Below are 21817 nucleotides of genomic sequence, written 5' to 3'. Positions count from 1 at the left end.
CCTCCCGCTGCACTCCTTTCACAGCTGTCAAGCCTCTCTGGAGAAAGGGGAGAGAACGGGAAAGCTCAGTGAGAAATCAGCTTCTCTATAGTTTGCATGCTAAATACAGGGAGAAAAAAGAAAAATAAATGCCTCAGAGGCAGTAGGAAGTAACAGCCAAAGGCTGAGCATGTTCAGGGCAGTGTGCTTATCCCTGAAGCTGACATGCTGAGTCAGGCCTGGCAGAGGCAAGCACCCTCTGCTTCCTGAGCTAGGCTTGCCGGTTGCACTAGGACATCTCAGCATGAGAGAAGGACACCAGAGCAGAGGCACCAGTGGGACCTGTGGAGCACTGAGCTGAGGGAAGGCTTGGCTCCTGTGAGGAGTAAAGCCCTCGCCACATGAATTTAGCCACCAGTTTGTGCAGAGATCATCTCTGCACAAAAACCTTGTGCAGTGCTTCAAAGGCCTGAAGGACATCAGGCCCTGGGGGCAAAGCACCATCCAAAAGCAGCAGCTACCAGGGAGTACCAGCACTCACTCGGCTGCTGCTGGCACTGGCACAGGGATAAGCAAATCCCCAGCCGGGGTGGAAAGGCTGCTACAGGGGGTCAGCCTGGTCCCCTGGCACACTCCTCACAGCAACACCAGTCAGCAGGGGCTGGAACTGCCAGGCACCCAAAAGAAGCTCTGGAGGCTCTTTGCCTGGTGCCCACTGCTGCAGTGAGGTGGGGTATCTTCCCCCCTTGCATTGCTCAGGAAGCATGGGAAGGGGGGACCAGCAGAAAGAGAAGGGGTTGGGTGCAGCAGGCCACATGGACCTGCATGCCTACACTCCTGTTTTTGAAAAGCTCCTAGACACTCTGGGATCAACCACAGCACAGCCATTATACAGTCAAATTATGGTGCTGGAGGGAGTATGAGGCCGTTGGGTGCTGGGCTGTGCACACTGAAAGGCTGGAGGGTGCTTGTGGCTGAGTATGGGCTGTGCAGAGGTCTGGGAGCTGTCATTAGCCCCTGGGCTATAACTGTGGCACACGCTGCTGCAGAGAAGCCTCACTGCCTGCAACCTTGCACAGTGGGGCGTCCACGTCCTCTGGCTGGAAGCCAGTCCTGCAGCAGGAGGCTGCAGTTTTGGAGCCGGTTTGAGAAGAGAGGGGGTTGGCTCTGCTACATCAGGGCAGCAGAGATGGCTCCTTATTCCCTCGCACAGCCCCTGGCACCAGTGCAGAGTGGGGTGTGCCAGGGCTGCACCAGCCCTACAGAGGCAGGTGAGGCCATGGGAGAGAGCACGAAGCTCTGCAGCATGCTGAGGAGTCCTGCTTGCCTGAGCTTCTGGGGTGGAGCTGGCTGGGTCATGCTGTTGACCACCAGCATCTCTAGACCCAGCTGCAAGGACACAACCAGAGCAGAGCTACCCCATGGTATGCACCACTGTATGTGGAAGGGCATTGGCACAGCAGCCCCAGAGAGAGACAGTGCCTTGCTGACCCTCCTGCAACGATCACACTGAGTGGGGATGGCACGGACCAGCTGTATCTGGTGTGGACCAGCCCACAACCTTCCCCACATCCCCAGTATAAAGAAACCAGGGAGTGAAAGTAGCGTGCTGGTGCCGGTGCACACTGTGCCCATGGCCATGCTCACCACAGGACCAGCCTCTCCAACGAGGCTATGTGCAGCGGCCCCATCCCTGTGTGCCCACTCCAGCTCATTCCGAGCCAGGCCAGCACCTTTTCCTCGCAAGGGCTCCTCTGTCCCAGCCCTGCTCCAGGCTGGCTGCCCATCTTGGGGGAGAGGTCCCAACAGGCACTGGCTCCATCCGCCCGTGAAGTCAGTGTGAGCGCAGCCATGTGTGCTTGGATCTGCCCAGGCAATGCTGTTTGTGTTTGCAGGTTCAGGATTGCGTCTGGCTCTGGAGCCAAAAGGTGGGGACGACGGGCGGGACGGCTACGGGTGTTGCTCCTGCTTCTGGGAAGGGCCGTCCTGAGCCACACTGGGCAAGGGGAGGAGAACAGAGTCAGGACTCCAGGGTGTGTGTCTCTGCCTGCTGGAGGGGGGTGAGGGGTCCGTCTTGCTGGCTGAGAGCTGGGGGAGTCACTCTGTCCTGTGCTGTGGGCTGTGGGCTAGGAGTGAGGGGGTCCCCTGCCTTGCAGGGCTGTCCCCTCCATCCTGTGGGCTCATGCTGGGTGCACACACCCACATGTGCTGGTGCTGGGCAGCCCTGTGCTTGGTGCCGTGTGCATGCAAAACACACGACAGGGTTGGCGGCACCTCACCACCACCTCTGCCCACTCCAGTCCTGCGACCATGCCACCTTGCAGGGCTGGGAAAGCTGTTCCTGGCCCTGCAGCCCTTTCCTGGCAGAGATTCTGGGTTAGATGGTGCAGGCTGTGCTGTGCTTGGGGGAAGCTGGGCTCAGCCCAGCCATGCCATGGGCAGAAAGGTGGGCAGCAGCAGTGTGGCTGCAGTATCCAGAGAGCCCCAGGCAGATCTCATCATGTCCCAGACCTGAGCTGGCCACCGGCACCCGAGTGCAGAAGGTGTTTGTGCACTACCACCCCTAACTGGAAAGCCCAATTCCCATCGGAGCTAGGGGTGCAGGGGCAGGTTCCCCCCGGAGTTGAGGTGGAGCCCCCTGCCCTTCACGGGCAGAGGAGGAAGCAGCGGCCATGCGGACAGGGGAAGGACTCTTCTCCTTTTAGTCAGAAGGCGTCAGCCCCGTGGAAACTTTTAGTAACCAGCACTGCCTACAAAGCCAGGGAGATTCCTGGCGGAATTTCAGGTGTTGGCACCTGCAGCCCCCCCCCGGGGCCACAGTCTCTCCCCGACGCAGGCAGCTCTCCCTGGCAGCAGCAATTGCTGCTCCACGCCTTTTGCTGCTGGCTGCATCAGGAAACATGCTGGTGCAAACCACGGCTCTGGACGGCGTTGCACGCGTGCACCCACAGCCTCTTCACACCCACTGGTGCCGCCAGCACCCGCGCGTTGAGTCACTGCAGGAGGCTCTTCCTTGTACACCCAGCACACGGGAAAGCATTACAGCTACGGCTGCCCCACGTCCCGTGGGATGATCCCGCACCCACAGGGTGCACCAGTAGGCTGGTGGTGGCTGGGGAGAGGGAGGCTGCTGGGGGCCATTGGGAGGGACGGGGAGAAGGGACAGGTTTTACTGGCAGAGTGGGGTACGTGGTTTCAGGGAGAGGGTGGTGGAGGAGTTGTCTGCCAGGGAAGGGGCAGCAGAGCACTGGAGAGGGGCTGGGGCGGTGGGTGGGAGCCTGGCAGGGCCGGAGGAAGTCTGTGAGGTGGTCTCGGGTGGGACAGGCTGAAGCTGGGGGTGTTTCAGGGGGAGGGAGAGCAGTAGAGAAGTTGTCTGAGGGAGTAATGGAAGAGTGATAGGGACAGGGTAGGTAGGTGGGGCACTTCGGGGGTCCTTGCTCTAAGCGGGGCTGGGGGGGCCCAGTACTCCTTCCCAGATGGCGCTGCCTGCCCTGCTGCCATGCAGCAGGGGACGAAGTGCCTGGGTCCCACCGATGGCCAGTGGCAGGACCTGCTGACGTGCCCTATGAGGTGCCTAGAGCAGGACCGCTCCTCCGCTGCAGCTGTGAGATGGGGCCGCACCCTGCCCATGGTGGGGCAATCCCACAGGACCGTGCACCCACCTCACTGGGTACTGTGCAACAGTGCTGCCAGTCCCCGTTGTGCCCTGCCCCGCTGCCTGACCCTTCTGCAAGGCACCCACTGCCCTGATGAGCCCCGCTGTGTCCATTGGAGCACTGAGGCATCCCGGGCTTTTCTCTGGGAGCTGTCCTGCCCAGACAGTCATCACCTCCTGTCCTAGTCCCGGGGCATGCCAGGATCATGGACCACCGTCCTCCCACTGTGCTCAGCCATGAGGGCTGGTGGTGCCTGGCATGCTGCAGCACCGCATGGCTGTTGCCCTACGCCCACTGTCCCACCCCGGCACCTGGCTGCAGCCCAGCCAGAGCAGCCGGTGCAGGCAATGCTGCATTCCTTGCATACTGGGGACCCAGGTGAGTGCCTCTGACCGCTGTGGCCCCCAGCACAACACCGTGATGCCCAGCCGAGCCCCTCTCTGCTGGACCTCTCCTACCTGTCCGCAGTGGTCGCAGGATGGGCTTGCCCGGCAGGTGCCTGCAGTCCCGCTGCTCTGCCGCTGCTTCCTGCCCGGGACCAAAGCACGTTTAAAACCTTGCCCTTCCCCGCCCCTGGGGATGACACACCAGCCCAGCCCTGCCAGAAACATGTGGGCCAGCCCTCCCTACAGCTCCCTCTGGGCGCCAGGGTCCCCCCTTGCAAGGGGTCTGTCTGAGGTCGGCCTGGTGGGCAGAGCTGTAAGCAGGGCGAGGGGTTTGCTGGTCCCAAAATGGCTGCAGTGTGGGCAAGTGGCCCTGTCCCAGCAGGCAACCTTTTGCTCGGGTAGCGCCCTCCACAAAGGAGGTGAGAAAAAGCCAGGAGAGACCACAAGGTCAGCGTGCCCATGCTGCTTCCATCCACAGCAGCCTCTCATCCCTTCTCCCCAGCATCCCATTAACACCCCATGCCCCATGCCCACAGTCCTAGCAATGCTCCCGCACCTCATCCTGGTGGCAGCTCCCCCCCTGCACTCTCCTAGGGCAGCCCCTGCAGCCCTTGCCACCCAAGCCTGCTGTATGTCCATTTCCCCTCAAACTGGCTGCACTTGCCGTGGCTATTTGGCCCGATGCCGGGCTGCAGCTGCAGGGCTAACAGACCCCAGACCTGCAGCTGTGGGCCTGCCCCTGGCACCATGGCAGCTGGGGTGGAGAGGGGGATCCTTTCCCACCCACCCCACCCCCAAACTTGCCCACATTCTTGGATGTGTACATAGAGCCTGAATTGCTCAAAACATGCCCAAGCCACCCCGTTGCCACCTGAGTCACCCAAACACCCCTGCCCTGCCTCTGTCACCAGCTCCACACCCTCCCTCTGGACCCTGCACCCATACCCATACCCAGCTCCCCCCTTCCCCCTGAGCACCCCTTCTCCTCTCCCTGCTGCCATCAGTGCTCAATGAGCCCCAAAAGAACAGCAAGCACTGTGCACAGGGGCAGGGACCTTTGGGACCACCGGACGCTGCAGAGTCGTGCCACAGCCTCCTCCTGGTGCCAGACCCACAGGGCAATGCACTGAGGAAGGGATGCACATGGCTTGGGCAAGATGTTTATGGTATGTGGGAGTGTGTTGTCTGGAGAGCTGCCGGTATCCAGGCACAGGGCTGGCTGGGCAAGCCTGTGGCATGGCACGGTGTGGTCCAGTGGGTACACAGCCCTGGCACCTGCTGCGGGTGCGGCTAACCCCAGCAGTGGTGGTGTACCCCATGTGAAGGGGTATTGCGCCAGGAATGGCATGGCCGAGCACCAGGCAGGAGCCCCCTATGTGCCCGCTGCTGGGGCACCACTGTGTTGGTAGTCATGGGAGGGCAGAGGGACCCTCGGGAGGGTGCCACACCAGAGCTACGGGGTCAAGAGAGGGGCTGGTGCAGACAATGCCCTGGACGTGTGGGACAATGTCTGGACAGGGGCAGCATCGGTGGGGCTGGTGAGAGGGGCAGGGGCTGTGTCCGCCCTGGCAGCTGCCCCCATACTTGTCCCTGTTCCTGTGGCACATGGAGAGGAGGTTGCATCCCAGAAACCAGCCTCGATTTCCAACGGCTGCACAGGCATTGTCAACAGATGTCACAGAGGTGTCACTCCTGGAAGGTCCTAAGGAGCCTTAATCCAAAGGCAAACAGGGGTAAGCGTTTGCCGTCACCATCACCGCAGAGGACGCTGCACCAGTGTGCTGGAGCGGTGCCATCACCGCAGAGCTTTCCACTGGCAAGGCTGTGGAGGTGCTGATCCTCTCATCCACCAGCGGGGTCTGGGCCAGCAGTGCCTACCTGCAGCCTCCTCGGGGTCCTGCAAGCCCACGCAGGGGGCAAGGACAGCACCAAGGCCACAGTGGGGCCAGTCATGGGCACAGCCAGCCAGTGACTGGGGAGCCTGACACGGGTGGCTGATGGGGCATCATCTCCCTGCAGGGACGGGACCTTGGGTCCCTGCCCTGGGTCAGGCAGGAACTGGCGCACTGTGCTGGGCCATACTGGGCTGGGCTGTGTTGTTCAGTGCTGTGCCTGCCGACACTGTTTTGCTTTTGCTTTCTTGGGGACGCCGCCCAAAGGCAGAGGAAAGGGTCTGGTTACAGTAATTAGCAGTAATGTGAGGCTGCAATTCATGGGTATACATTGGAACTAACCATATGTGGCTTAACCAAAGCATCTCAGCTACGTACAAAGACAAGGAGGGGACCGGCCTGGGCACCTCTCCCCTGCCCGTGGGCGGCCGTGGCTGGGGCTGGAGGTGGCAGCTGGCTGCCGCGAGCCTTGGTGACACGCCTGCTGTGCTGGCTGCTGAGCCAGCGGGGCCATGGAGCCATTTGCTGCAGGAGAGGGGAAAGCCCAGAGGCACAGGCATCGGGATGCGGTTGCTCAGTATTGCAGGAGTTGTCCCAGAGCGGGAAACCCCACGTGGGTGGGTTGGTGGGGATGGCTCACCAAGCTGGGTGTCACAGGGTGCGCTGGCAGACCCAGCCATGCCTGGCTACTGATGGAAGCTGTGGAAAGGGTGCTGCGCCCGAGCAGGAGCAGCAGGGGCTTGGGTCGAGCTGGCAGGGTGTTGCAATGTGTCGCAGACAGGGAGCTCACCACCACTACTGTGTGCTGCTGTCGTGGGTCTCAGCGGCTGCCAGTCTCCCAACGGCAAACCACGCTGCTGCCACCAGCCGGGTTCCCTTTCCACAGGGACATGCCATCCAGTACTTCCAGCATATCCCTGGTGTGCAGCAGCCTGCTGTGCTCACCCACACTGCCAGACATCACCAGGCTGCATGTCCCCCTGTGCCATGTTGGGCTTTCCCAGCCACAAGCAGTCCAGGCCCATGGACACCCTGAGGTCCAGCTATTCTGGATGTGCCTGCAGCAAAGGGCACAGCCCCATGGCTCCAGTAGCTCGGGGGGGAGACAAGTGCTGCTGGTGGCACCGATGAGATTGCAATGGCAGCATGAGGAGGATGGGACAGTTTGGGTGCAAGTCACCGTGCTCCCCATCTCTCCAGACGAGCACTGAGGAAGGGGTGACACGGTGCAGGAGCACAGCCCCTCACTGGCTGGGACAAACCACGTTAAGCCTCGGGCCAGACACTGAGCTCAGTGCCAGGAGATGCCTGCTGGGGCTTTGCTGCCCAATACCCATGTCCACACACACAAATGCTCTTGCACAGGTGACTGTAGTTGCTCACACACACAGAGGCACAGTTGCGCACATGCATCTGTCATGCAAGCGGCTCTGCGCACTCACGCGCTTGTGCTTGTACGTGTTTTGGCCCCAGTCTGAGAGCAGAGCAGGCGTGCCGATACCAACCTGTGCAGCACCGAAGCCTCCAGCCCAACCAGCCTCCATCTCCATCGTGCCATTGCCTCCAGCCCTGCAGGCGTCTCAACCCCATGCCCAGATGGTGGTGCACAGGGCAAGATGGGGGTCCTGGAGGGCTCCGGGGTCTCGCTTCTTGCCCAGCAGCACCATACCCCAGCACTGGGCAAGGGCTTGGAGTGGGATATGGGTGCAAACTGCAGGCAGGAGCACCCAAGCCTGCAGGCAGAAGCCAGAGTATCCTGGAGACACCCGTGCTGGAAGCAGCAAAGCCAGGAACAGAGTAGCTGGAGCTGGGGCTGTGTGCCCCAGGGCTGGAGGAGCTGCGGCACAGGCTGGGGGATTGCTCAGCAGGCTGGGAGCCTTGGGGTTCACACTCCACGCTGCTCCTGGAGAGGGGATTGGATGTGTCTATCAAGGGGGATGAAGCAACCACCACGGGTGTGTGGCTCCAGTCCGGGGCTGGGACGGCTGTGTGGGGTGTGCAGGGTGGGCCCGTCAGGCAGGGCAGGCCCCGCTCCCGGGGTTCCCACAGCTGGGGCAAGTGCTGGGGTGGTTGGGCAACAGGGTGGCACCCGCCTCCCTCTCCCTGTGGCGGGGGCCAGCTGGCTCTGCAGGGCTCCCACCGGCGAGAGGGCTGCTCTGCCGTGTGCGCAGGGCCCCACGCAACCCGGCTCCACCAGACAGCACAGCTGTGGGATCTTGGGTCCAAATGCCCAGCCATGATGGTGCCTGCCTGGGACCAAGCCTCCAGCCTTGCTCTCCCCCCTCTGCCTGCTCACTCGCTGCCCGAGGAGCCACTCGTGCAGCAAAGCGACGTGCTTGCAGCCATGTGGTTCTCCTCTCCCAGCCGCAACACAGGCTGCGAGCTGTGGAGGCTCCCCCAGAGCATCCCCCTCTGCACCACATCTCCCTGAAGACAGTGCAGTCTCACTTGGACCCCCATCCCCTGGGTCTGTTTGTCTGTCCATCATATGGCGCCCATCCCCAGCTCCAGCCCTGGGGAGGCTGCATTGCCAAGGTTTGCATGGCTACGCAAACATTTTGCAAACTGTGTGCACGCACCCCAGCCACCCCACACCTGTTGTCTTTGCTTCCCGAGCTGGAGTCATTGCCCAGGGCTCTGGATGTGGCTGACACAGGCTGGTGGTGCCAGTGGTGCCGGGTGTGTTGCCCCAGCTGGGAGTGGTGGAAGAGATTTCCATAAGCAGAGGAATGTGCAACGCAACTTGTACCAGCGGTCCCAGCTTGTGCTGGCAGCGCTGCACGGACCATCCCAGGACATGTTGGCGGATGCTCTGCTCTGTGGAGAGCGGCGGGGCTCAGCACCGCTCTCAGGGGGCTGCCAGCAGTGCCAGAGCGAGGGGCCTCAACCCACATGCTTCTCTGTGCATGGATGGGGACATGCCCCAGCACAGGCTCTCTGCTGTGTTTCCAAACCTGGCCTCCTTTGGCTACTCTCTGACACAGAAGTGTTTATTCAGATAAAAAAAATAAAGCGTGGAGACATTTTTAGGGGACAACAGTGCAGATATGGGACCAAAATCCATGAAGGCATGGTCAGCCAGCCAACAGGACCGAGACAAGGGAGGAGGCAACCCGCAAAGCCTCAGCCCCGCAGGGGAGATCAGAGGACTGCAGCAGCCCTCGTACCCAGGGGTCTTGGTATACAAGGGCCATGCTGCTGCAACACCTGGGGACAGTCCCCGCACACAATATGTCCCCACCTTTTGGAGTCGGGACACAGCCAGTGTCTCCAGACACCTCACCCCACCCCAACCTGCAGCCATACCCCATCCCAACTGTCCCCCAGCTGCGCCAGCATGGGACCGGGCAGACAGACACAGTGCTACAGGGGACCACGCTGGCCAGGGACCGCATGGACACTGCCGGTGCCCTCAGAGCTACAGGGTGGCAGAAGGGCAGCCAGCACACAGGGACAGGGACATGGCATCTCCCAGAGCTGCCCACTGTGGGTGTGGACTCCCAGCCCCAGGCAGAGGTGCTGGGGCACAGCAGGAATCCCAGCAATGCTTTCCTCAGAAAGGAGGCAACACGGCGTGGTGCCCGCTGGCACCCGCTGCAACACCCCGGGCTTGCCAGCCATGGCGCCAGGCGTCTGCTGGTGGCACCCAGCTGGAGGCACACCCAGCCATCCCTGGCCACTGCGTGCCACCATGCTGGGCCATATGTGCATCAGCTTTGGCAATGCTACTTGGCCCCGCACCGCCTGGCCGCAGCAGCCGCGATGAGCAGACAGACAGACTGACAGACTGCAGCAAGCCCCAGGTGCTCATAGAAAAAGAAACCTACTCTTTATTGTGGCTGGCAGGGCTGTGCCCAGCCAGGGTTACATTCAGCTCTACTGCTGTCCGGTTAGCAGGGTGACGTGAGCATGCGTCAGCGGGGCAGGGGTCCCACCACCCACGGGTGCTGCAGGCGGGATGGGGGCACAGGCACGAGGGACCCCCAGCCTGTGGCAGCCCCAACCCTGCCGGGGGCTGTGGGGGCAGCTGTAGCCGGGGCCCCGTGTGCACACACCGAAGGCCCAAGGGGTGAGGGTTAGCACCAGAAACGGGGCTCTGCATCCAGCGAGGGGCCCTGGTGCCCAGGTACCAAGCCCAGCCACCTCCCACCAGGATGCAGGTGGCAGGACAGGGGACCCCCTCGCCAGCAATGCCAAGTGCCCGGGGCCACCAGCAGTCACCCCCCACAGCGCAGGAACCTAGGGGAGAAGGATAGGGCCCAGCCCAGGAGCATCTGGGCTGCCGCAGCCCTGGCTGACCCTCCAGCTGCAGGATGCTGCCGGCAGCTGCCCCGGGTGCTTGGAGTGGGGTACCGGGGCTTGGCCCCCCACGCGGTGCCTGGTGGGGCATGGGGCCGTGCCAGCCAGAGCCCAGGGGCGGTTTGGTGTGTGTCAGGGGATGCTTGCATATAGGCTGGGGCCAGGCCCAGCGGAGTCGTTGACGGACAGACAGCTCAGCCCTTGCAGGTGGGTGCCCACTTGGGGGGCCGCAGTGCTGGGCCAGAGACCCTTGGGGCGCATGGCCACGGCTTTGCCAACCTCCAGCCTCGGGGCGGGCAGCCGCCAGGGAGGAGAGTCCTGAGTGGGGCCGGCCAAGGGTGCTGGGCGTAGGGTGGGCAGCTGGGGGGGCTCAGCGGCAGGGGCTGCAGCGCTCTGGCGGGGACCCTTCCGGCGGCTCTGCAAGGGCATGGAAGCGCTGGAGCAGCATGCCCTCCTGCACTGGCGCTCCAGGGGCTGGGGGACAGCCCCACTGCCCTGTCCCACATCACCCCATTGACTCTGTGCTTCCCCAGGCCCAACGGCCCCCCACAGCCCCCCAGTCCCCTGCCCTGTGGGGCAAGCAAGGTGCAGCCTGCAGCAGGCTGGCCAGGGCGGGCAGGGGACCCCCCACAGTGGCACGGCTCTCACCTGGGGGTGCCACAGCCAGGCTCTCCTCGGCTGCGGTGAACTGCAGCTCACCTCCGTCAGGCAGCAGGGAGCCACGGGAGCGGGGGCACCGATCTCCGGAGCGCGTCCTCCGCAGCACCGACTGGGGAGGGAGAGGGTCAGCACCTGTGGTGGCCAGGCTGGGGGGGTTCAGGACTTCTGGAGGGGCTCTCCAGTCCTTACCTTCCTGGCCAGGGGGCTGCTGGGGGCCGAGGCACTGCTGTAGAGGCTGAGGCTGGAGTTGGAGCGGCTAGGGGACAGCACTTTGGAGGAAGGGGCCGACTGGTTCCCCGCACACTTAGCTGCAGCGGCCCCGAAGGCGTCTGGGGACAGGTACTTCTCGTTGATCTTCAGGTTGGTTCTTCCCTTCACTGGAGATGACAAGAGGTGGTGAGTGGGGCTGGTGCTGGAGGTCCTGCGGCCCCAGGCCGGGCAGTGCGAGAGCCTGGGGAGCCCAGTGCGCTGTGTCCCACATGGACACCACCGACCCACATGGCCCCACAGATATCCCACCTGGGCCCAGGGATGCCCACCACACCAACGTCAGGGCTCTCCTGGCCTCAGTCCACTGCAGACCCTTGGCCATGGGTGCCCCATGCCCAGTGTGGGACATCCACACCCACCTCTGCAGGGGTCGTTCTTCACCAGGAACTCATCCAGTGCAATCCAGCCCCCACCGACTCGCACCATCAGGGTGCTGCGCAGGATCCGCACCATCCGCAGCTGCTGGGACTCCCCAAACTGTGGGGGAGAGGGATGTCAGGGCAAGGCAGGGGCCAGTGGGGTTTGGCAGGGCTGGGAGCCAGGGAGGGGGTGCCAGAGCAGGTACCAGCACCCAGATCTGCCCATCACCAGCCCATTGGGTCCCCTGTGGCACCTCCGTTCCCACCACAACTACCCTTCCTGCTGTGCCACAGTGTGCAGCATCTGTGACCAGGGATGCCATGGGACACGGGGATGTGCCCTCCGCCCACTGCTGCAAAGGGTCTGGGGCAGGGAGTCACAGCGCAGAGGGAGCTGTGGGATGTCTGCATGGTGCAGGCTGTGCACAGGTGTCAGAGCAATCCCAGGACCCCAGCTGGGGAACGGGGGCTGCTGGCCATGGTGGCAGAGCAGGAGGTGGCAGCAGTGGTGTGGGTTGGCACTTACCCGGTACCTGTTGGCGCTGATCTGCTCCACCTGGAAGCGCTTAGCACAGTTGCACTGGGCCACTTGCCTGTTCACCTGGGGACAGCACACTTGGCTCAGGCCCACGGCGGGGCCCGCCACCCTGCCCAGCCCCAGGCCCAGCCCTGCTGCCATACCTCATCCTGGATCTGGTCAGCGTCAGCGATCCGGCGCAGTGGGTCCCGGTTGGGGTGCAGGGCGCTGACAAACTCATAATAGTCGATGAAGCCGTCACCATTCATGTCGAAGATGCTCGCCACAGCATTCATCTCCAAGACATTGGTGGGGAACTCTGCAGGGGGGAAGGGGACCACCATGCCTTGTGCACCCCTGTACCAAAGCTAGCTGGTGTCAGCACCAAATCCTGGCCCCCTCCAAGGGGCATCCTGGCTGGCAGACCCTGTCCCTCCCCATCTCTGCCAGCACTGCCCCCCCTCTCCCCACAGTGCCCTTTCCCAGGCTCTCAGGGAGGGGGGAAGCCCTGTGGGGTGCAGGAGCCCAACGAGCCAGCCCCAGCCCACCCCAGCCCAGCCCCGGGGGCACGCACTGGAGGAGAGGACGCTCTCGATGAACTCTCGCTGGCTGATGCGCCCATCCTGGTCCCTGTCGATGCCTCGGAAAACATCCAGGACACGGGACTTCATTTGGCTGATCCACTGCATGTAACGCTTTCTCCAGACCCCAAAGTCAAAGTGAGCAAACTCCTCCAGCTCGGAGAGGCACAGACAGGAATTAACGCACCAGCCGGACAGACCCCCCTAAACCCCCATCATGTCAGCCTGGGTGACTGTGCTATGCCCCTCGCAGGACCCACATTCAGGCTCAGCCTCGCTGCCGTGCAGCCGGATTGCTCCCAGCCCTGACACCACTGAGGCTGGCAGAGGGGTCTCTCTGCCCAGGAGCCCAGCTCTGGGTTGCAAAGGGAAGCGCTGGCTCCAGCAGCTGGCTCTTGGCTCTCAGGGGTGCACTCACCCCAGCCCACAGGGATGCACCAGGACTCCCAGCTGCAGGGACGGGATCTGGGAAGATGCCTGCTCCATCCCACTGACCCTGAGGACCTTCCCCACCAGCATCTGACCCAAGGCCAGAGGCTCCCACCAGCAGAAGGTGAGACAAGCTGTCCACACCCACCTGGGGCTGCAGAACCACCAGGGCTGCCCCTACCTCTCGCAGGTGCTGCAGGGCTGTCTCCAACCGGTACTGCCGGTCCAGGGCCAGAAGCCAGAGCTGCTGCCAGCGGTGCAGGAGCTGGGCCATGAGGGGTGTCTGGGGCTCTAGCCCCCCGAGCGGCACCACCGGTGTGCCCTGTGCCTTCCCTGTGCTGCGGCGCCCTGCAGCCAGCGAAGACATGCGGTGAGGGCACAGCCATGGGTCCCAGGGCATGGTGCAGCACAGGGGGCAAGGCGGGGGGATCCTTACGTGTGGCCAGCCGGCGTGCAGCTGGCGGGCCCAGCTCCGTGGCCAGCTTCCGCTTGCAGCTCTTGGTGACCTTCTCCACGTCAGGCTGCTTACGGTTCAGCTCCTCCATGAAGACCTGCCACAGAGCACCGGCGCTGAGTGCCCACCAGCATGTCCCCTAGGCATGACCTGCCAGCACAGCTGGGGTAGGGGGCTGAAGCTGGGAGCACAGTCACCCACAGATCAGCCCTTCTTCCCCCTCCCCAGGACCCTCCTGCATCAGCAGTCCTTGCCACAGACCCAGTGGGCTTGGGATGTGGCTGCTGCCACGCCTGAAAGGTGCTTCCACATCACGGCTGCATGCAGAAGCTGCACCCATAGCCTCAGCCTGGTGCACCTGAAAGTCCTTGGTTGGGTTGAGTGTTTGCCCAGGGCCACGCAGGTTAGGGGGGACAAGCGTAGCCCCCGGCGCAGGGTCCTTTACCGTGTGCTGGGCATTGAGCTCCTCCAGCTGCTCAGCCTCCTCCGGCAGCGGCTCCTGGTCCCGCAGGCTGAGCGCCTCCTCGGCGGCTGTGATCCAGTCAATGAGCTGGGCCATCTCCTCCCGCTCGGCCGCGAGGCTGGCCGTCTGCACCTGCAGCCGCTCGCCCTGCTGCTGGGCCCAGCTCAGCACCTGTGGGCATGGCGAGGGGAGCTGGGCCACGGGGGCTGGCAGCGGGGGGCACGGGGCCAGCTGCCCTGCTATGGACCCCAGCGCCTGCAGCCCTGAGCGGGCATCCCAGGGCCATTGCTTCAGTGGGGACGAGTCTCTGCACGGGGAGCCTTGGCCCACCCTTGCCATGGGGCAGGCACACAGACCCCCGGGCAGCAGCCCCAGTGACTATGGGGCAGGGACATGGGGGCTCCATGGCCCACCCGTGACCATGGGGCAGGCCCGAGTTCCTGCAGGGCTGCCAGTGCTGCCCCTCATCTGCTGAGGGGCCTTTGCAGCTCTGGGGTGCTGCTGCCGCTGCTTTGAACACCAGTCCTTGGTATGTCCCTGCAGACAGTGGCCGAACGTGCCAGTACCCAGGTCTGTGCCTCAGTGGACGTGGTGGCTACCCTCACAGCGGGGCTGGGCCACATCCTTGCTATCCAGGTGAGGGGTGAGAAGAGCAGCCCTGAGGGAGGCCAGACCCCAAGGCAGATCCAGATCAGATACCAAAAATCTCTGCTCACTAAGGGCTTTGTGTAGATGAGGTCGAGGGATCGGCTGAACCTGTCAGACCCGTTCAGGGGGAGCCAGGAGCACTCTCACCTGCAAACCCACAATGGCTGGGGCGAGCCTCCAAGCCACTGCAGGAGCGGAGTCTGGGATGGGGATTCCTCAGGACACTGCTCCTAGGGGACTCCCTGCCTGGGCTGCATGGCATCTGCCATCACACAGCAGTGAGCCACCACCACACAGGTGGAACGGCAGAGGTGCCTGGTGACCCCTGGCATGGCCCCAGGATGGGCAAGCAGGGCTGGCAGGGGCAGTACATCCCAGCAGCTCACGGAAGGCCAAGAGGAGCCAAGCAAGAGCCAGCTGGTCACTGGCAAGACCAAGACCATATGTGTCGGCCAGGGATGGGACCAAGCACTCCCAGCCCCTCACAATGCACCAGTCAGGAGGGCTGTGACAAAGAGGCACCGGCGGTGGGAAAGGCGGGAGGCTGTGCTAGTCCCAGGCACGGGTGCAGATCTGCTCCCCGCCCAGGGAGGGATGGAGAAGGGGTGCCCTCCTCACCTCCTGGAAGCGGCTCTTGGCGACCGTGACCCAGGACTTGATGGTGATGACAGAGTCCGGATGGCAGGTGGAAAGGATCTCCTCCCCCAGTGAGGTGATGCACTCCAGCTCCAGCTGCTGGCACTGCAGGGACTTCATCAGCTCCTGCAGGGTGCACAGACTGTGGTACTGCCGGGTCTTAGCTCCCTGCACCCCACTGCACCCTCCAGCACTCCAGGGACCAGCCTCCACCCAGATGGGTGCAAAGGCAGGGCAAGGGCACTGGGCTGAGCGGGCACATTCCCTGAGCATAGCTGTCTTTGCATGGGGTGCTGAGGACCCCAAATCTCCACACCTCAGGGTGCTTCGTGCCCCAAATCCCATGTCTTGGTGTGATGGGACCCAACATGTCTCAGCGTGGTGCACCCCACACTCTCTCAATGTCCTAGTTGACCCCAGCAACAGGATGTCCCAGGGCAAGGATGGAGCCAACCTGGAGGTGGGGGCTGGTGGGGACAGGCACCCACCTGCAGCTGGTTCTGGCACTCCTGTACAGCCAGTTCCTCCTCGGGGAAGACACCATATTTGAGGGTTTTCTCTGACTCGGAGAGGCGACCCAGGAAGGAGTGCACCAGGGTGTGAAACTCCTCTGCCTGCCATGGACAGCCAGGGACCTGCTCAGCACCCACTTTGTAGCTGCAGCCCTAGGTCCCAGCCCCTGAGCCCCCCAGCCAGACCTCGAGCCCTGCAGCTGCTGTTCCTGCCCAGGGCCAGACAAGTACCCAGCACTGGCAGCTCACTGTGCAGCTCCAGGCCCCTGAGAGAAAGCTGCTGCCAGCCCAGCTCGAACCCCACAGCAGGACAGAGAGGATGCTCTTCACCCCAGCTTGGCACCTGGGACTCAAGTACCTCCCCACCGAGCAGCACACCCTGCGACGTGCAGCCGTCCTGCCCCGGGCACCCCACACACAGGCACACTTACAACAGGCACCAGCCTGGCACCCGGCCACGGCACCTTGCAACACAGCCACACAGAGCACCACACAGCACCCTGCAACACACGGCCACCCACTGCCCGGGCACCCCATGCAGCACCCTGCGGCTCGGCCACACGCAGAGCCTGGGCATCCCATGCAGCACCCCACAGCACAGCCACACACAGCCCCGGGCACTCCACATGCCCAGGGCTGCCTGCAGAGCCTTCCCACTAGGATGCACCAGCTGCAGCCCTGACTTTTCCACTCAGGACCAGCTGCTGCCCCCCTGCCACCCCACTGGCTCAGCTGGCTCTCACCTGCCGGAGTGCGGCCTCCAGCCGAGCCTGCTTGGAGACGGAGAGCTTGCAGACCAGGTCCCATCGGGTGCTCAGCTCCTCCATCTGCTTCTGCAGCCACTGGGAATCGACGCTGCTACTGCCACGGGTCAGGTCCCGCACCGAGCGCTTCAGCATCTTGATGCAGCTGGCTCGCTTGCCCAGCTCCTTCTGGAAGACCTAAGCAGGGGAGGGCAGGATGGGGTGGGAGATGCTGAGGAGGGAGCCAGCACCCTGCCTGGCCCGTTAAGTGGGGTACATGGGGTGTTCCAGCACTGCCCCAAGGACTGGGAGCGCAGGCTCAGGTAAAGCTGGGGCTGCTCCGGTGGGCAAAGCCCCATCCTGTGCCCGGCTCCTGCCCCAGGATGGACGGTGGGCAGGGCTGGTGCAGAGCCCGGGGCTGCCCAGGGGCCGACGAAGGGCAGGGACCTCCCCACGTGGCTGGGGACACCCACCTTGTGCTTGTCCATCAGGTCACTGACCAGGTCCCGGTCCCCTCCGACAGGCACATCCTCGCTGAGCTGCGGCTCGGCCCGGTACAGCCAGTCCATGAGAGCCTGCAGCGCATCTGTGAACTTGCCCGAGAAGAGCAGGTTCTCCTCCAGCTTGTGCTGCCTGCAAGGACGGGTGCAGGCAATGCCAGCAGTGCCCCAGTGCCACTCAGCGCCGCGGTGCCAGGAACAGCCGCCCCATGGGGAGCCCAGCAGCGTGGCTGTAAGTGCCTGGGCTCACTTATGGCCAGGGGTGGATCCCAGCTGCACCCAACACAGCCAGAGCCCTGTGGTGCTGGGGCAGGGGTCCCAAAGCAGGGAGTGGGATACACAAGGAGGAAGGGCAATGCCACAACACCGTCTGGGACCATCCCACCCTATCCTGTGCCATCCCGTGCCATCCCAGCCTCACCTCTCCACAGCCCGGCTGCACAGCGCATCCCAGCGCTCCTTCAGTTCCCCCAGCAGCTCCTCCAGCGGCTGCAGGTCCTCAGGGAGACGGGCTCTCTCCCGCAGCGCTCGCCCACTCCGCAGCGTGGCTTCATACACCGGCCGCTTTGAGCGCAGCACCTTCTGGAAAGCCTATGGGCAGAGGGGGTGATCCCACCTGGACCCCCGGCGTGTGGGTGCTGGTCCCAGGGTGGGCAGGCTGCGGGGAGACTCCTGCCTCCCCAGGTGCTGCGGGGCAGCTTGGAGTGCTGCTGCCCCTCGGTGGAGGGCTCTCCCCACCCCAGGTGTCCCCACAGGCATCTGACCACCACAGCTCTGGGTGCATCGGGGCACTGCTGTCTCACTGGGAGCTGGGGAGCCCCCTCCCTGGCCACCCCACAGCCCTCCAGCTCTGCTCCCCACTGCCCACAGCTACGCAGCTACGCCCGCTGGGACCCCCTCCCCATCTCCGCAGGGCCGGGGAGTGGGGCAGACCCCCTACCTTGTGCTCAGCCAGCTGGCACTTGATCTCCTCCTGGCTTGTGGCAGTGTCCTGCGGCACCTCCAAGCTCTGCTCCACCTCGTCCATCCAGTCCAGGAGCAGCCGCCGGGACTCGCTGAACTGAAATGGAGAAGAGGGGTGCAGAGGGGCTCTTGTGTGCAAAAGAAGGGCCAGGGCGACCCGGGCAAAGAGCCACAGCACCCACACAACAGGGCTGCATGGCCCGTGCACCACCTCAGCACAAGCCACGGACCAGCACAGCATGGTCCCCAAGCTGGATCTGCATGGCCCCTGCACCAGCACAGCTCCCCACAGGACCTGCATCCCCTGGCACCTGGCACAGCAGCTGAGTACCTGCTTGGTGCGCTTGCGGGCCTCCTCCAGTGCCGCCCCTCGCTCCGACATTCGCTGCAGCACCTTCCCCAGCCGCTCCCTGGCCGTCAGCACCAGGTTCTGGATGACGGCACCATCCTGCTTCCTGCTGAAGTCCTTCAAGCGAGATGCAACAGCCTCCAGGCCACTGAGCTTTTCCCCGTGGGCATTCGCCTCCTTCACCAGGGCCTGTGGGAGAGTGGAGGCAGCTGGGGGCATGCAGACAGCCCCAGGACAGGAGCGGAGCCTCCCAGCACAGCCTGCACCTGCACAGGGTGCTGAGCCGCCTCACTCTGCTGCTGCAGGGAGAGACGTCCCGTTGCCAGCCCGGGGAGATCGCTGCTGCCGATGCCGCTGGCACTGCTGCCGCCACATGGGATCCCTCGAGGCTGACCCAGCCCCAGGGAATCAGCCCCAGCTTCAGGGCACGGTGCTGGGCAGCGTGGGGGCACACCTGGGCAGCAGGCGGGAGGCCGCTGCACCAGCTCAGCCTCACTTGCCTTGTGCTCCTGGATCTGCGCGGTGACAGTGTCCAGGACGAAACTGGGTGGTGCAGGGGAGCTGAGGAGCTCCTCCGTGTGAGCCACCCAGCGCAGCAGGTCCTGCATGGTGCCGTGGAACTCAGTGGTGACCGTCAGCCCCTCGGACAGGCGCTCCTGCAGGCAGGGGGACGGTGCTCATGGGGACAGGCACCCGCAGCTACCAGAGCCGGGGCAGGGTCAGCACCCCTGGGCAGGCAGCACACCCCCTGCCCTGCACACCTTCCTCTCCTGGGCCTCGGCATGAACGCTCTCCCACTTCTGCTCCAGGATGCGGAGGCTGTGCTCGGTGCTGCAGGGCCGGCCGGCGCGATAGGAGGCCAGAAGCCGCTGCAGCCGCTCCCGCACGCCACTGTATGCCTCCTGCTTGGACTCCATCTCCTTGCATAGCTCCTGCCGAGAGGTGGCGGGGAGCCCCGGGGTCACTGCCCCGAAGGACAGGGATGGGGACAGGGACGGATTTGGGGCACCCATACACCTCCCAAGGAACACTCAGGGATGGCCCTGCAGTGCAGGGGGGGTCTTGCACAGCCCTGGTGCTCACCAGGTGTGCGGTGAGCTTCTCTTTGGTGGTGTCCGGGTGGCCCCATGCCGGCTTGGAGAAGAAGAGCTGCAGCTCCACCTGCTCCAGCCACTGCAGCAGCTCCGTGATCTCCAGCGTGATGTCCTGCACCTGGGGGCGGCATAGGGGGTCAGCACTGCCCCTGGCAGCACTACGGTGGGCAGCCCCAGCATGCAGTGCCCCATACCTGGCTGAGGTTGTTCTCCAGCTCCAGCTGGCGGCTCTCGGTCTCGCTCTGCACCAGGTCCCAGCGCTGGTTGAGCTGCTGCAGGCTGCGCTGGAGCCCCTCCACGCTCTCCCCCAGGCTGGAGAGCAGCAAGCCCTGCCCAGCCTCATTGACAGACTGCACTGTGTGAGCATGGGACATCACATCGTTCCGCAGCACCTGGGGATGGGGCACCGTGATCACAGGCAGTGCCATGGCAGGGAGCACCCCACATGCTATGCCATGCCAAGCCCCTCACCCTGGGCCACCTCTGCTGCCCACATCAATGCTGCCATCGTGGCACCAGAAGCCCCACGGGGCTGGGGGCTGGGAAGTGCCACGCCAGGGGAGGACGACAGCCAGGGATACCCCAGAGCCAGCACCTTGGCTCTTGTCCTCAGCATGGCATGGGGCAGGTGTGAGGCACCAAAATTGCTGCTTCGTGGGGAGGTTGCCATGACAGGGCACAGAGGACACCAAGGCCACCCCCTGTGTGTGACCCCCTCTGGGCACAGGGCCAGCCCGCACCTCACAGCACCTCACCTGCGTCACTGCACGAGCGTGCCCAGGCAAGGGGAAGCGGCTCTGGGCTGGCCGTGGCCTCAGCCGCCTCCCGGCAGGCATGGAGACAGCTCATTCCTTCCATGCTGTCACCGCGGGAGGGGACGCGTTCTCACGCCGCCCACCTCAAGCCACAGCCTGCTCAACCCGGCCGCTGTTGCCCTGGGGCTCGGTGGCAGTGCCAGGAGGTGGGGGTTGGGTAGCACCCTGCAGCCAGGATGCATCCCCACAGCAGGAGGACCACGACCAGGACCTCCTGTGCAATGGGACCAGGCTGTGGCCCCACAGCAAGACTGTGCCACATCCCCTGGGTGAGATGTCCCCACACAGACACCTGGCTGTCAGAGCAGCCCAGGATGCACCATGTGGGCAGCCCCATCCCACCGCTGCCCTCACCTTGTGCTTGGCCAGCTCAATCTCACAGCTCTGCAGGTCGAGGCGTAGCAGTGTCGGGCCCTGCAGCTGCTCAGCGGTGCGGGACAGCCACTGCAGCAGCTCCTCCAGCTGGTGCTGGAACTGCCCCAGGCCCAGCAGAGCCGCCTCCAGCTGGTGCTGTCCCAGCAAGGGTGGAATTGGGCACCCGTTTGGTGGGAGCAATGTCAGCCCGGACCACGCACCCAGCACCCGTGTGGCCCCATGCACCCACAGTGCCCTGAGCACCATGTGCCCAGAGCCTGCACGGCCCCACACACACCCAGCACCCACATGGAACCCCATGCGCCCACATAGCTCCCACATACCCAGTACCCACACAGCACCCCACGCACCCACACCGCCATGGCTCTTGCCTTGCGCCAGTGGCAGATGTGCTCAACAGCTCAGGTGCCACCACCACCTCCCAGAGCCCCCAAGCCCCCGTGCCCAGGACAGCAGTGCCCCACACCCAGCCCTGCCCCACGCCTGGGATGCCCCTGCAATGGCTGGCCCCCACACCTGGCGGCTGACGATCTCCTCCTCCAGGTGGTCCCAGCGCTGGCGGAAGTCACTGAGCAGAGCCGGGGGGTCCCCCTGCCCTGCGCCCCCCAGGCTGGTCTGGTGCCGCAGGCTCTCCACGTCAACCTTGCACTGGTAGAGCTCCCTCTTGAACTCCTGTGGGATGGCAATGAGTGGGTGACCCCAGCCCCACACATGGAGATGGGGATCTGCCACATCAACAGGCATGGCACAGCATGGCATGACATGCCATGGCACAGAGCTGGGTCTGGCACAAGCTGCATGGTCTGGCATGGCACAGCATGGCATGACAGAACATGGTCTGGTTTGGCACAGAATGGCATGGCATGGCATAACACAGCGTGGCACAGCATGGTAGAGCTGGGTCTGGTTTGGCACGGAATAGCATGGCATGGCAGAGCTGGGTCTGCCATGCACTGCATGTTTGGCATGGCACAGCACAGCACGGGATGGCAGAACGTGGTCTGGTTTGGCACAACATGGCATAGGATGACATGGCATGGCATGACATGAAACGGCAGAGCTGGGTGTGACATGCAGTGCACTGTTTGGCATGGCACGGCACAGCATGGCACAGCTTGGTACAGGCACCTTGGCTCAGCACTCCTCCTTATGGAAAGCAGGCAGCCCTGCCCCTTGGGGCGTCTTGGCAAGGGGCAGGATTTGACCACCCCAGGTGGGACTTGGCCACCCAGCGCCC

At 64.0% G+C, this 21817-nt stretch overlaps 1 protein-coding gene across 2 annotated transcripts in view; it reads right to left on the bottom strand.

Annotated features, from left to right (window-relative positions):
• Positions 1 to 9720: 9720 nt before the first annotated feature.
• The window catches only part of LOC130146682 (microtubule-actin cross-linking factor 1, isoforms 6/7-like), a 36364-nt gene continuing 24267 nt past the window's right edge, over positions 9721 to 21817 (bottom strand). For both annotated transcript variants that reach the window (XM_056333104.1, XM_056333103.1), the window contains exons 19-41: positions 21097 to 21252; positions 20560 to 20715; positions 19585 to 19782; positions 19380 to 19508; positions 19058 to 19228; positions 18797 to 18952; positions 18279 to 18485; positions 17925 to 18044; positions 17406 to 17575; positions 16958 to 17117; positions 16485 to 16682; positions 15718 to 15843; positions 15212 to 15355; positions 13928 to 14116; positions 13465 to 13579; positions 13210 to 13376; positions 12593 to 12755; positions 12183 to 12337; positions 12028 to 12102; positions 11502 to 11619; positions 11062 to 11249; positions 10861 to 10981; positions 9721 to 10629 (exon numbers count right to left, since the gene is read on the bottom strand). In XM_056333104.1, the coding sequence (XP_056189079.1) occupies positions 10583 to 10629; positions 10861 to 10981; positions 11062 to 11249; positions 11502 to 11619; positions 12028 to 12102; positions 12183 to 12337; positions 12593 to 12755; positions 13210 to 13376; positions 13465 to 13579; positions 13928 to 14116; positions 15212 to 15355; positions 15718 to 15843; positions 16485 to 16682; positions 16958 to 17117; positions 17406 to 17575; positions 17925 to 18044; positions 18279 to 18485; positions 18797 to 18952; positions 19058 to 19228; positions 19380 to 19508; positions 19585 to 19782; positions 20560 to 20715; positions 21097 to 21252 (3429 nt within the window). In that variant the 3' untranslated portion in view covers positions 9721 to 10582. The remainder of the gene's footprint in view (positions 10630 to 10860; positions 10982 to 11061; positions 11250 to 11501; positions 11620 to 12027; positions 12103 to 12182; positions 12338 to 12592; positions 12756 to 13209; positions 13377 to 13464; positions 13580 to 13927; positions 14117 to 15211; positions 15356 to 15717; positions 15844 to 16484; positions 16683 to 16957; positions 17118 to 17405; positions 17576 to 17924; positions 18045 to 18278; positions 18486 to 18796; positions 18953 to 19057; positions 19229 to 19379; positions 19509 to 19584; positions 19783 to 20559; positions 20716 to 21096; positions 21253 to 21817) is intronic.

The sequence above is a fragment of the Falco biarmicus genome, chromosome 3 (assembly GCF_023638135.1).
Source record: "Falco biarmicus isolate bFalBia1 chromosome 3, bFalBia1.pri, whole genome shotgun sequence".
Classification (NCBI taxonomy): Eukaryota; Metazoa; Chordata; class Aves; order Falconiformes; family Falconidae; genus Falco; species Falco biarmicus.
Note: the sequence above shows the minus strand (reverse complement) of the source record. Positions and strands in the feature narration are given on the sequence as shown.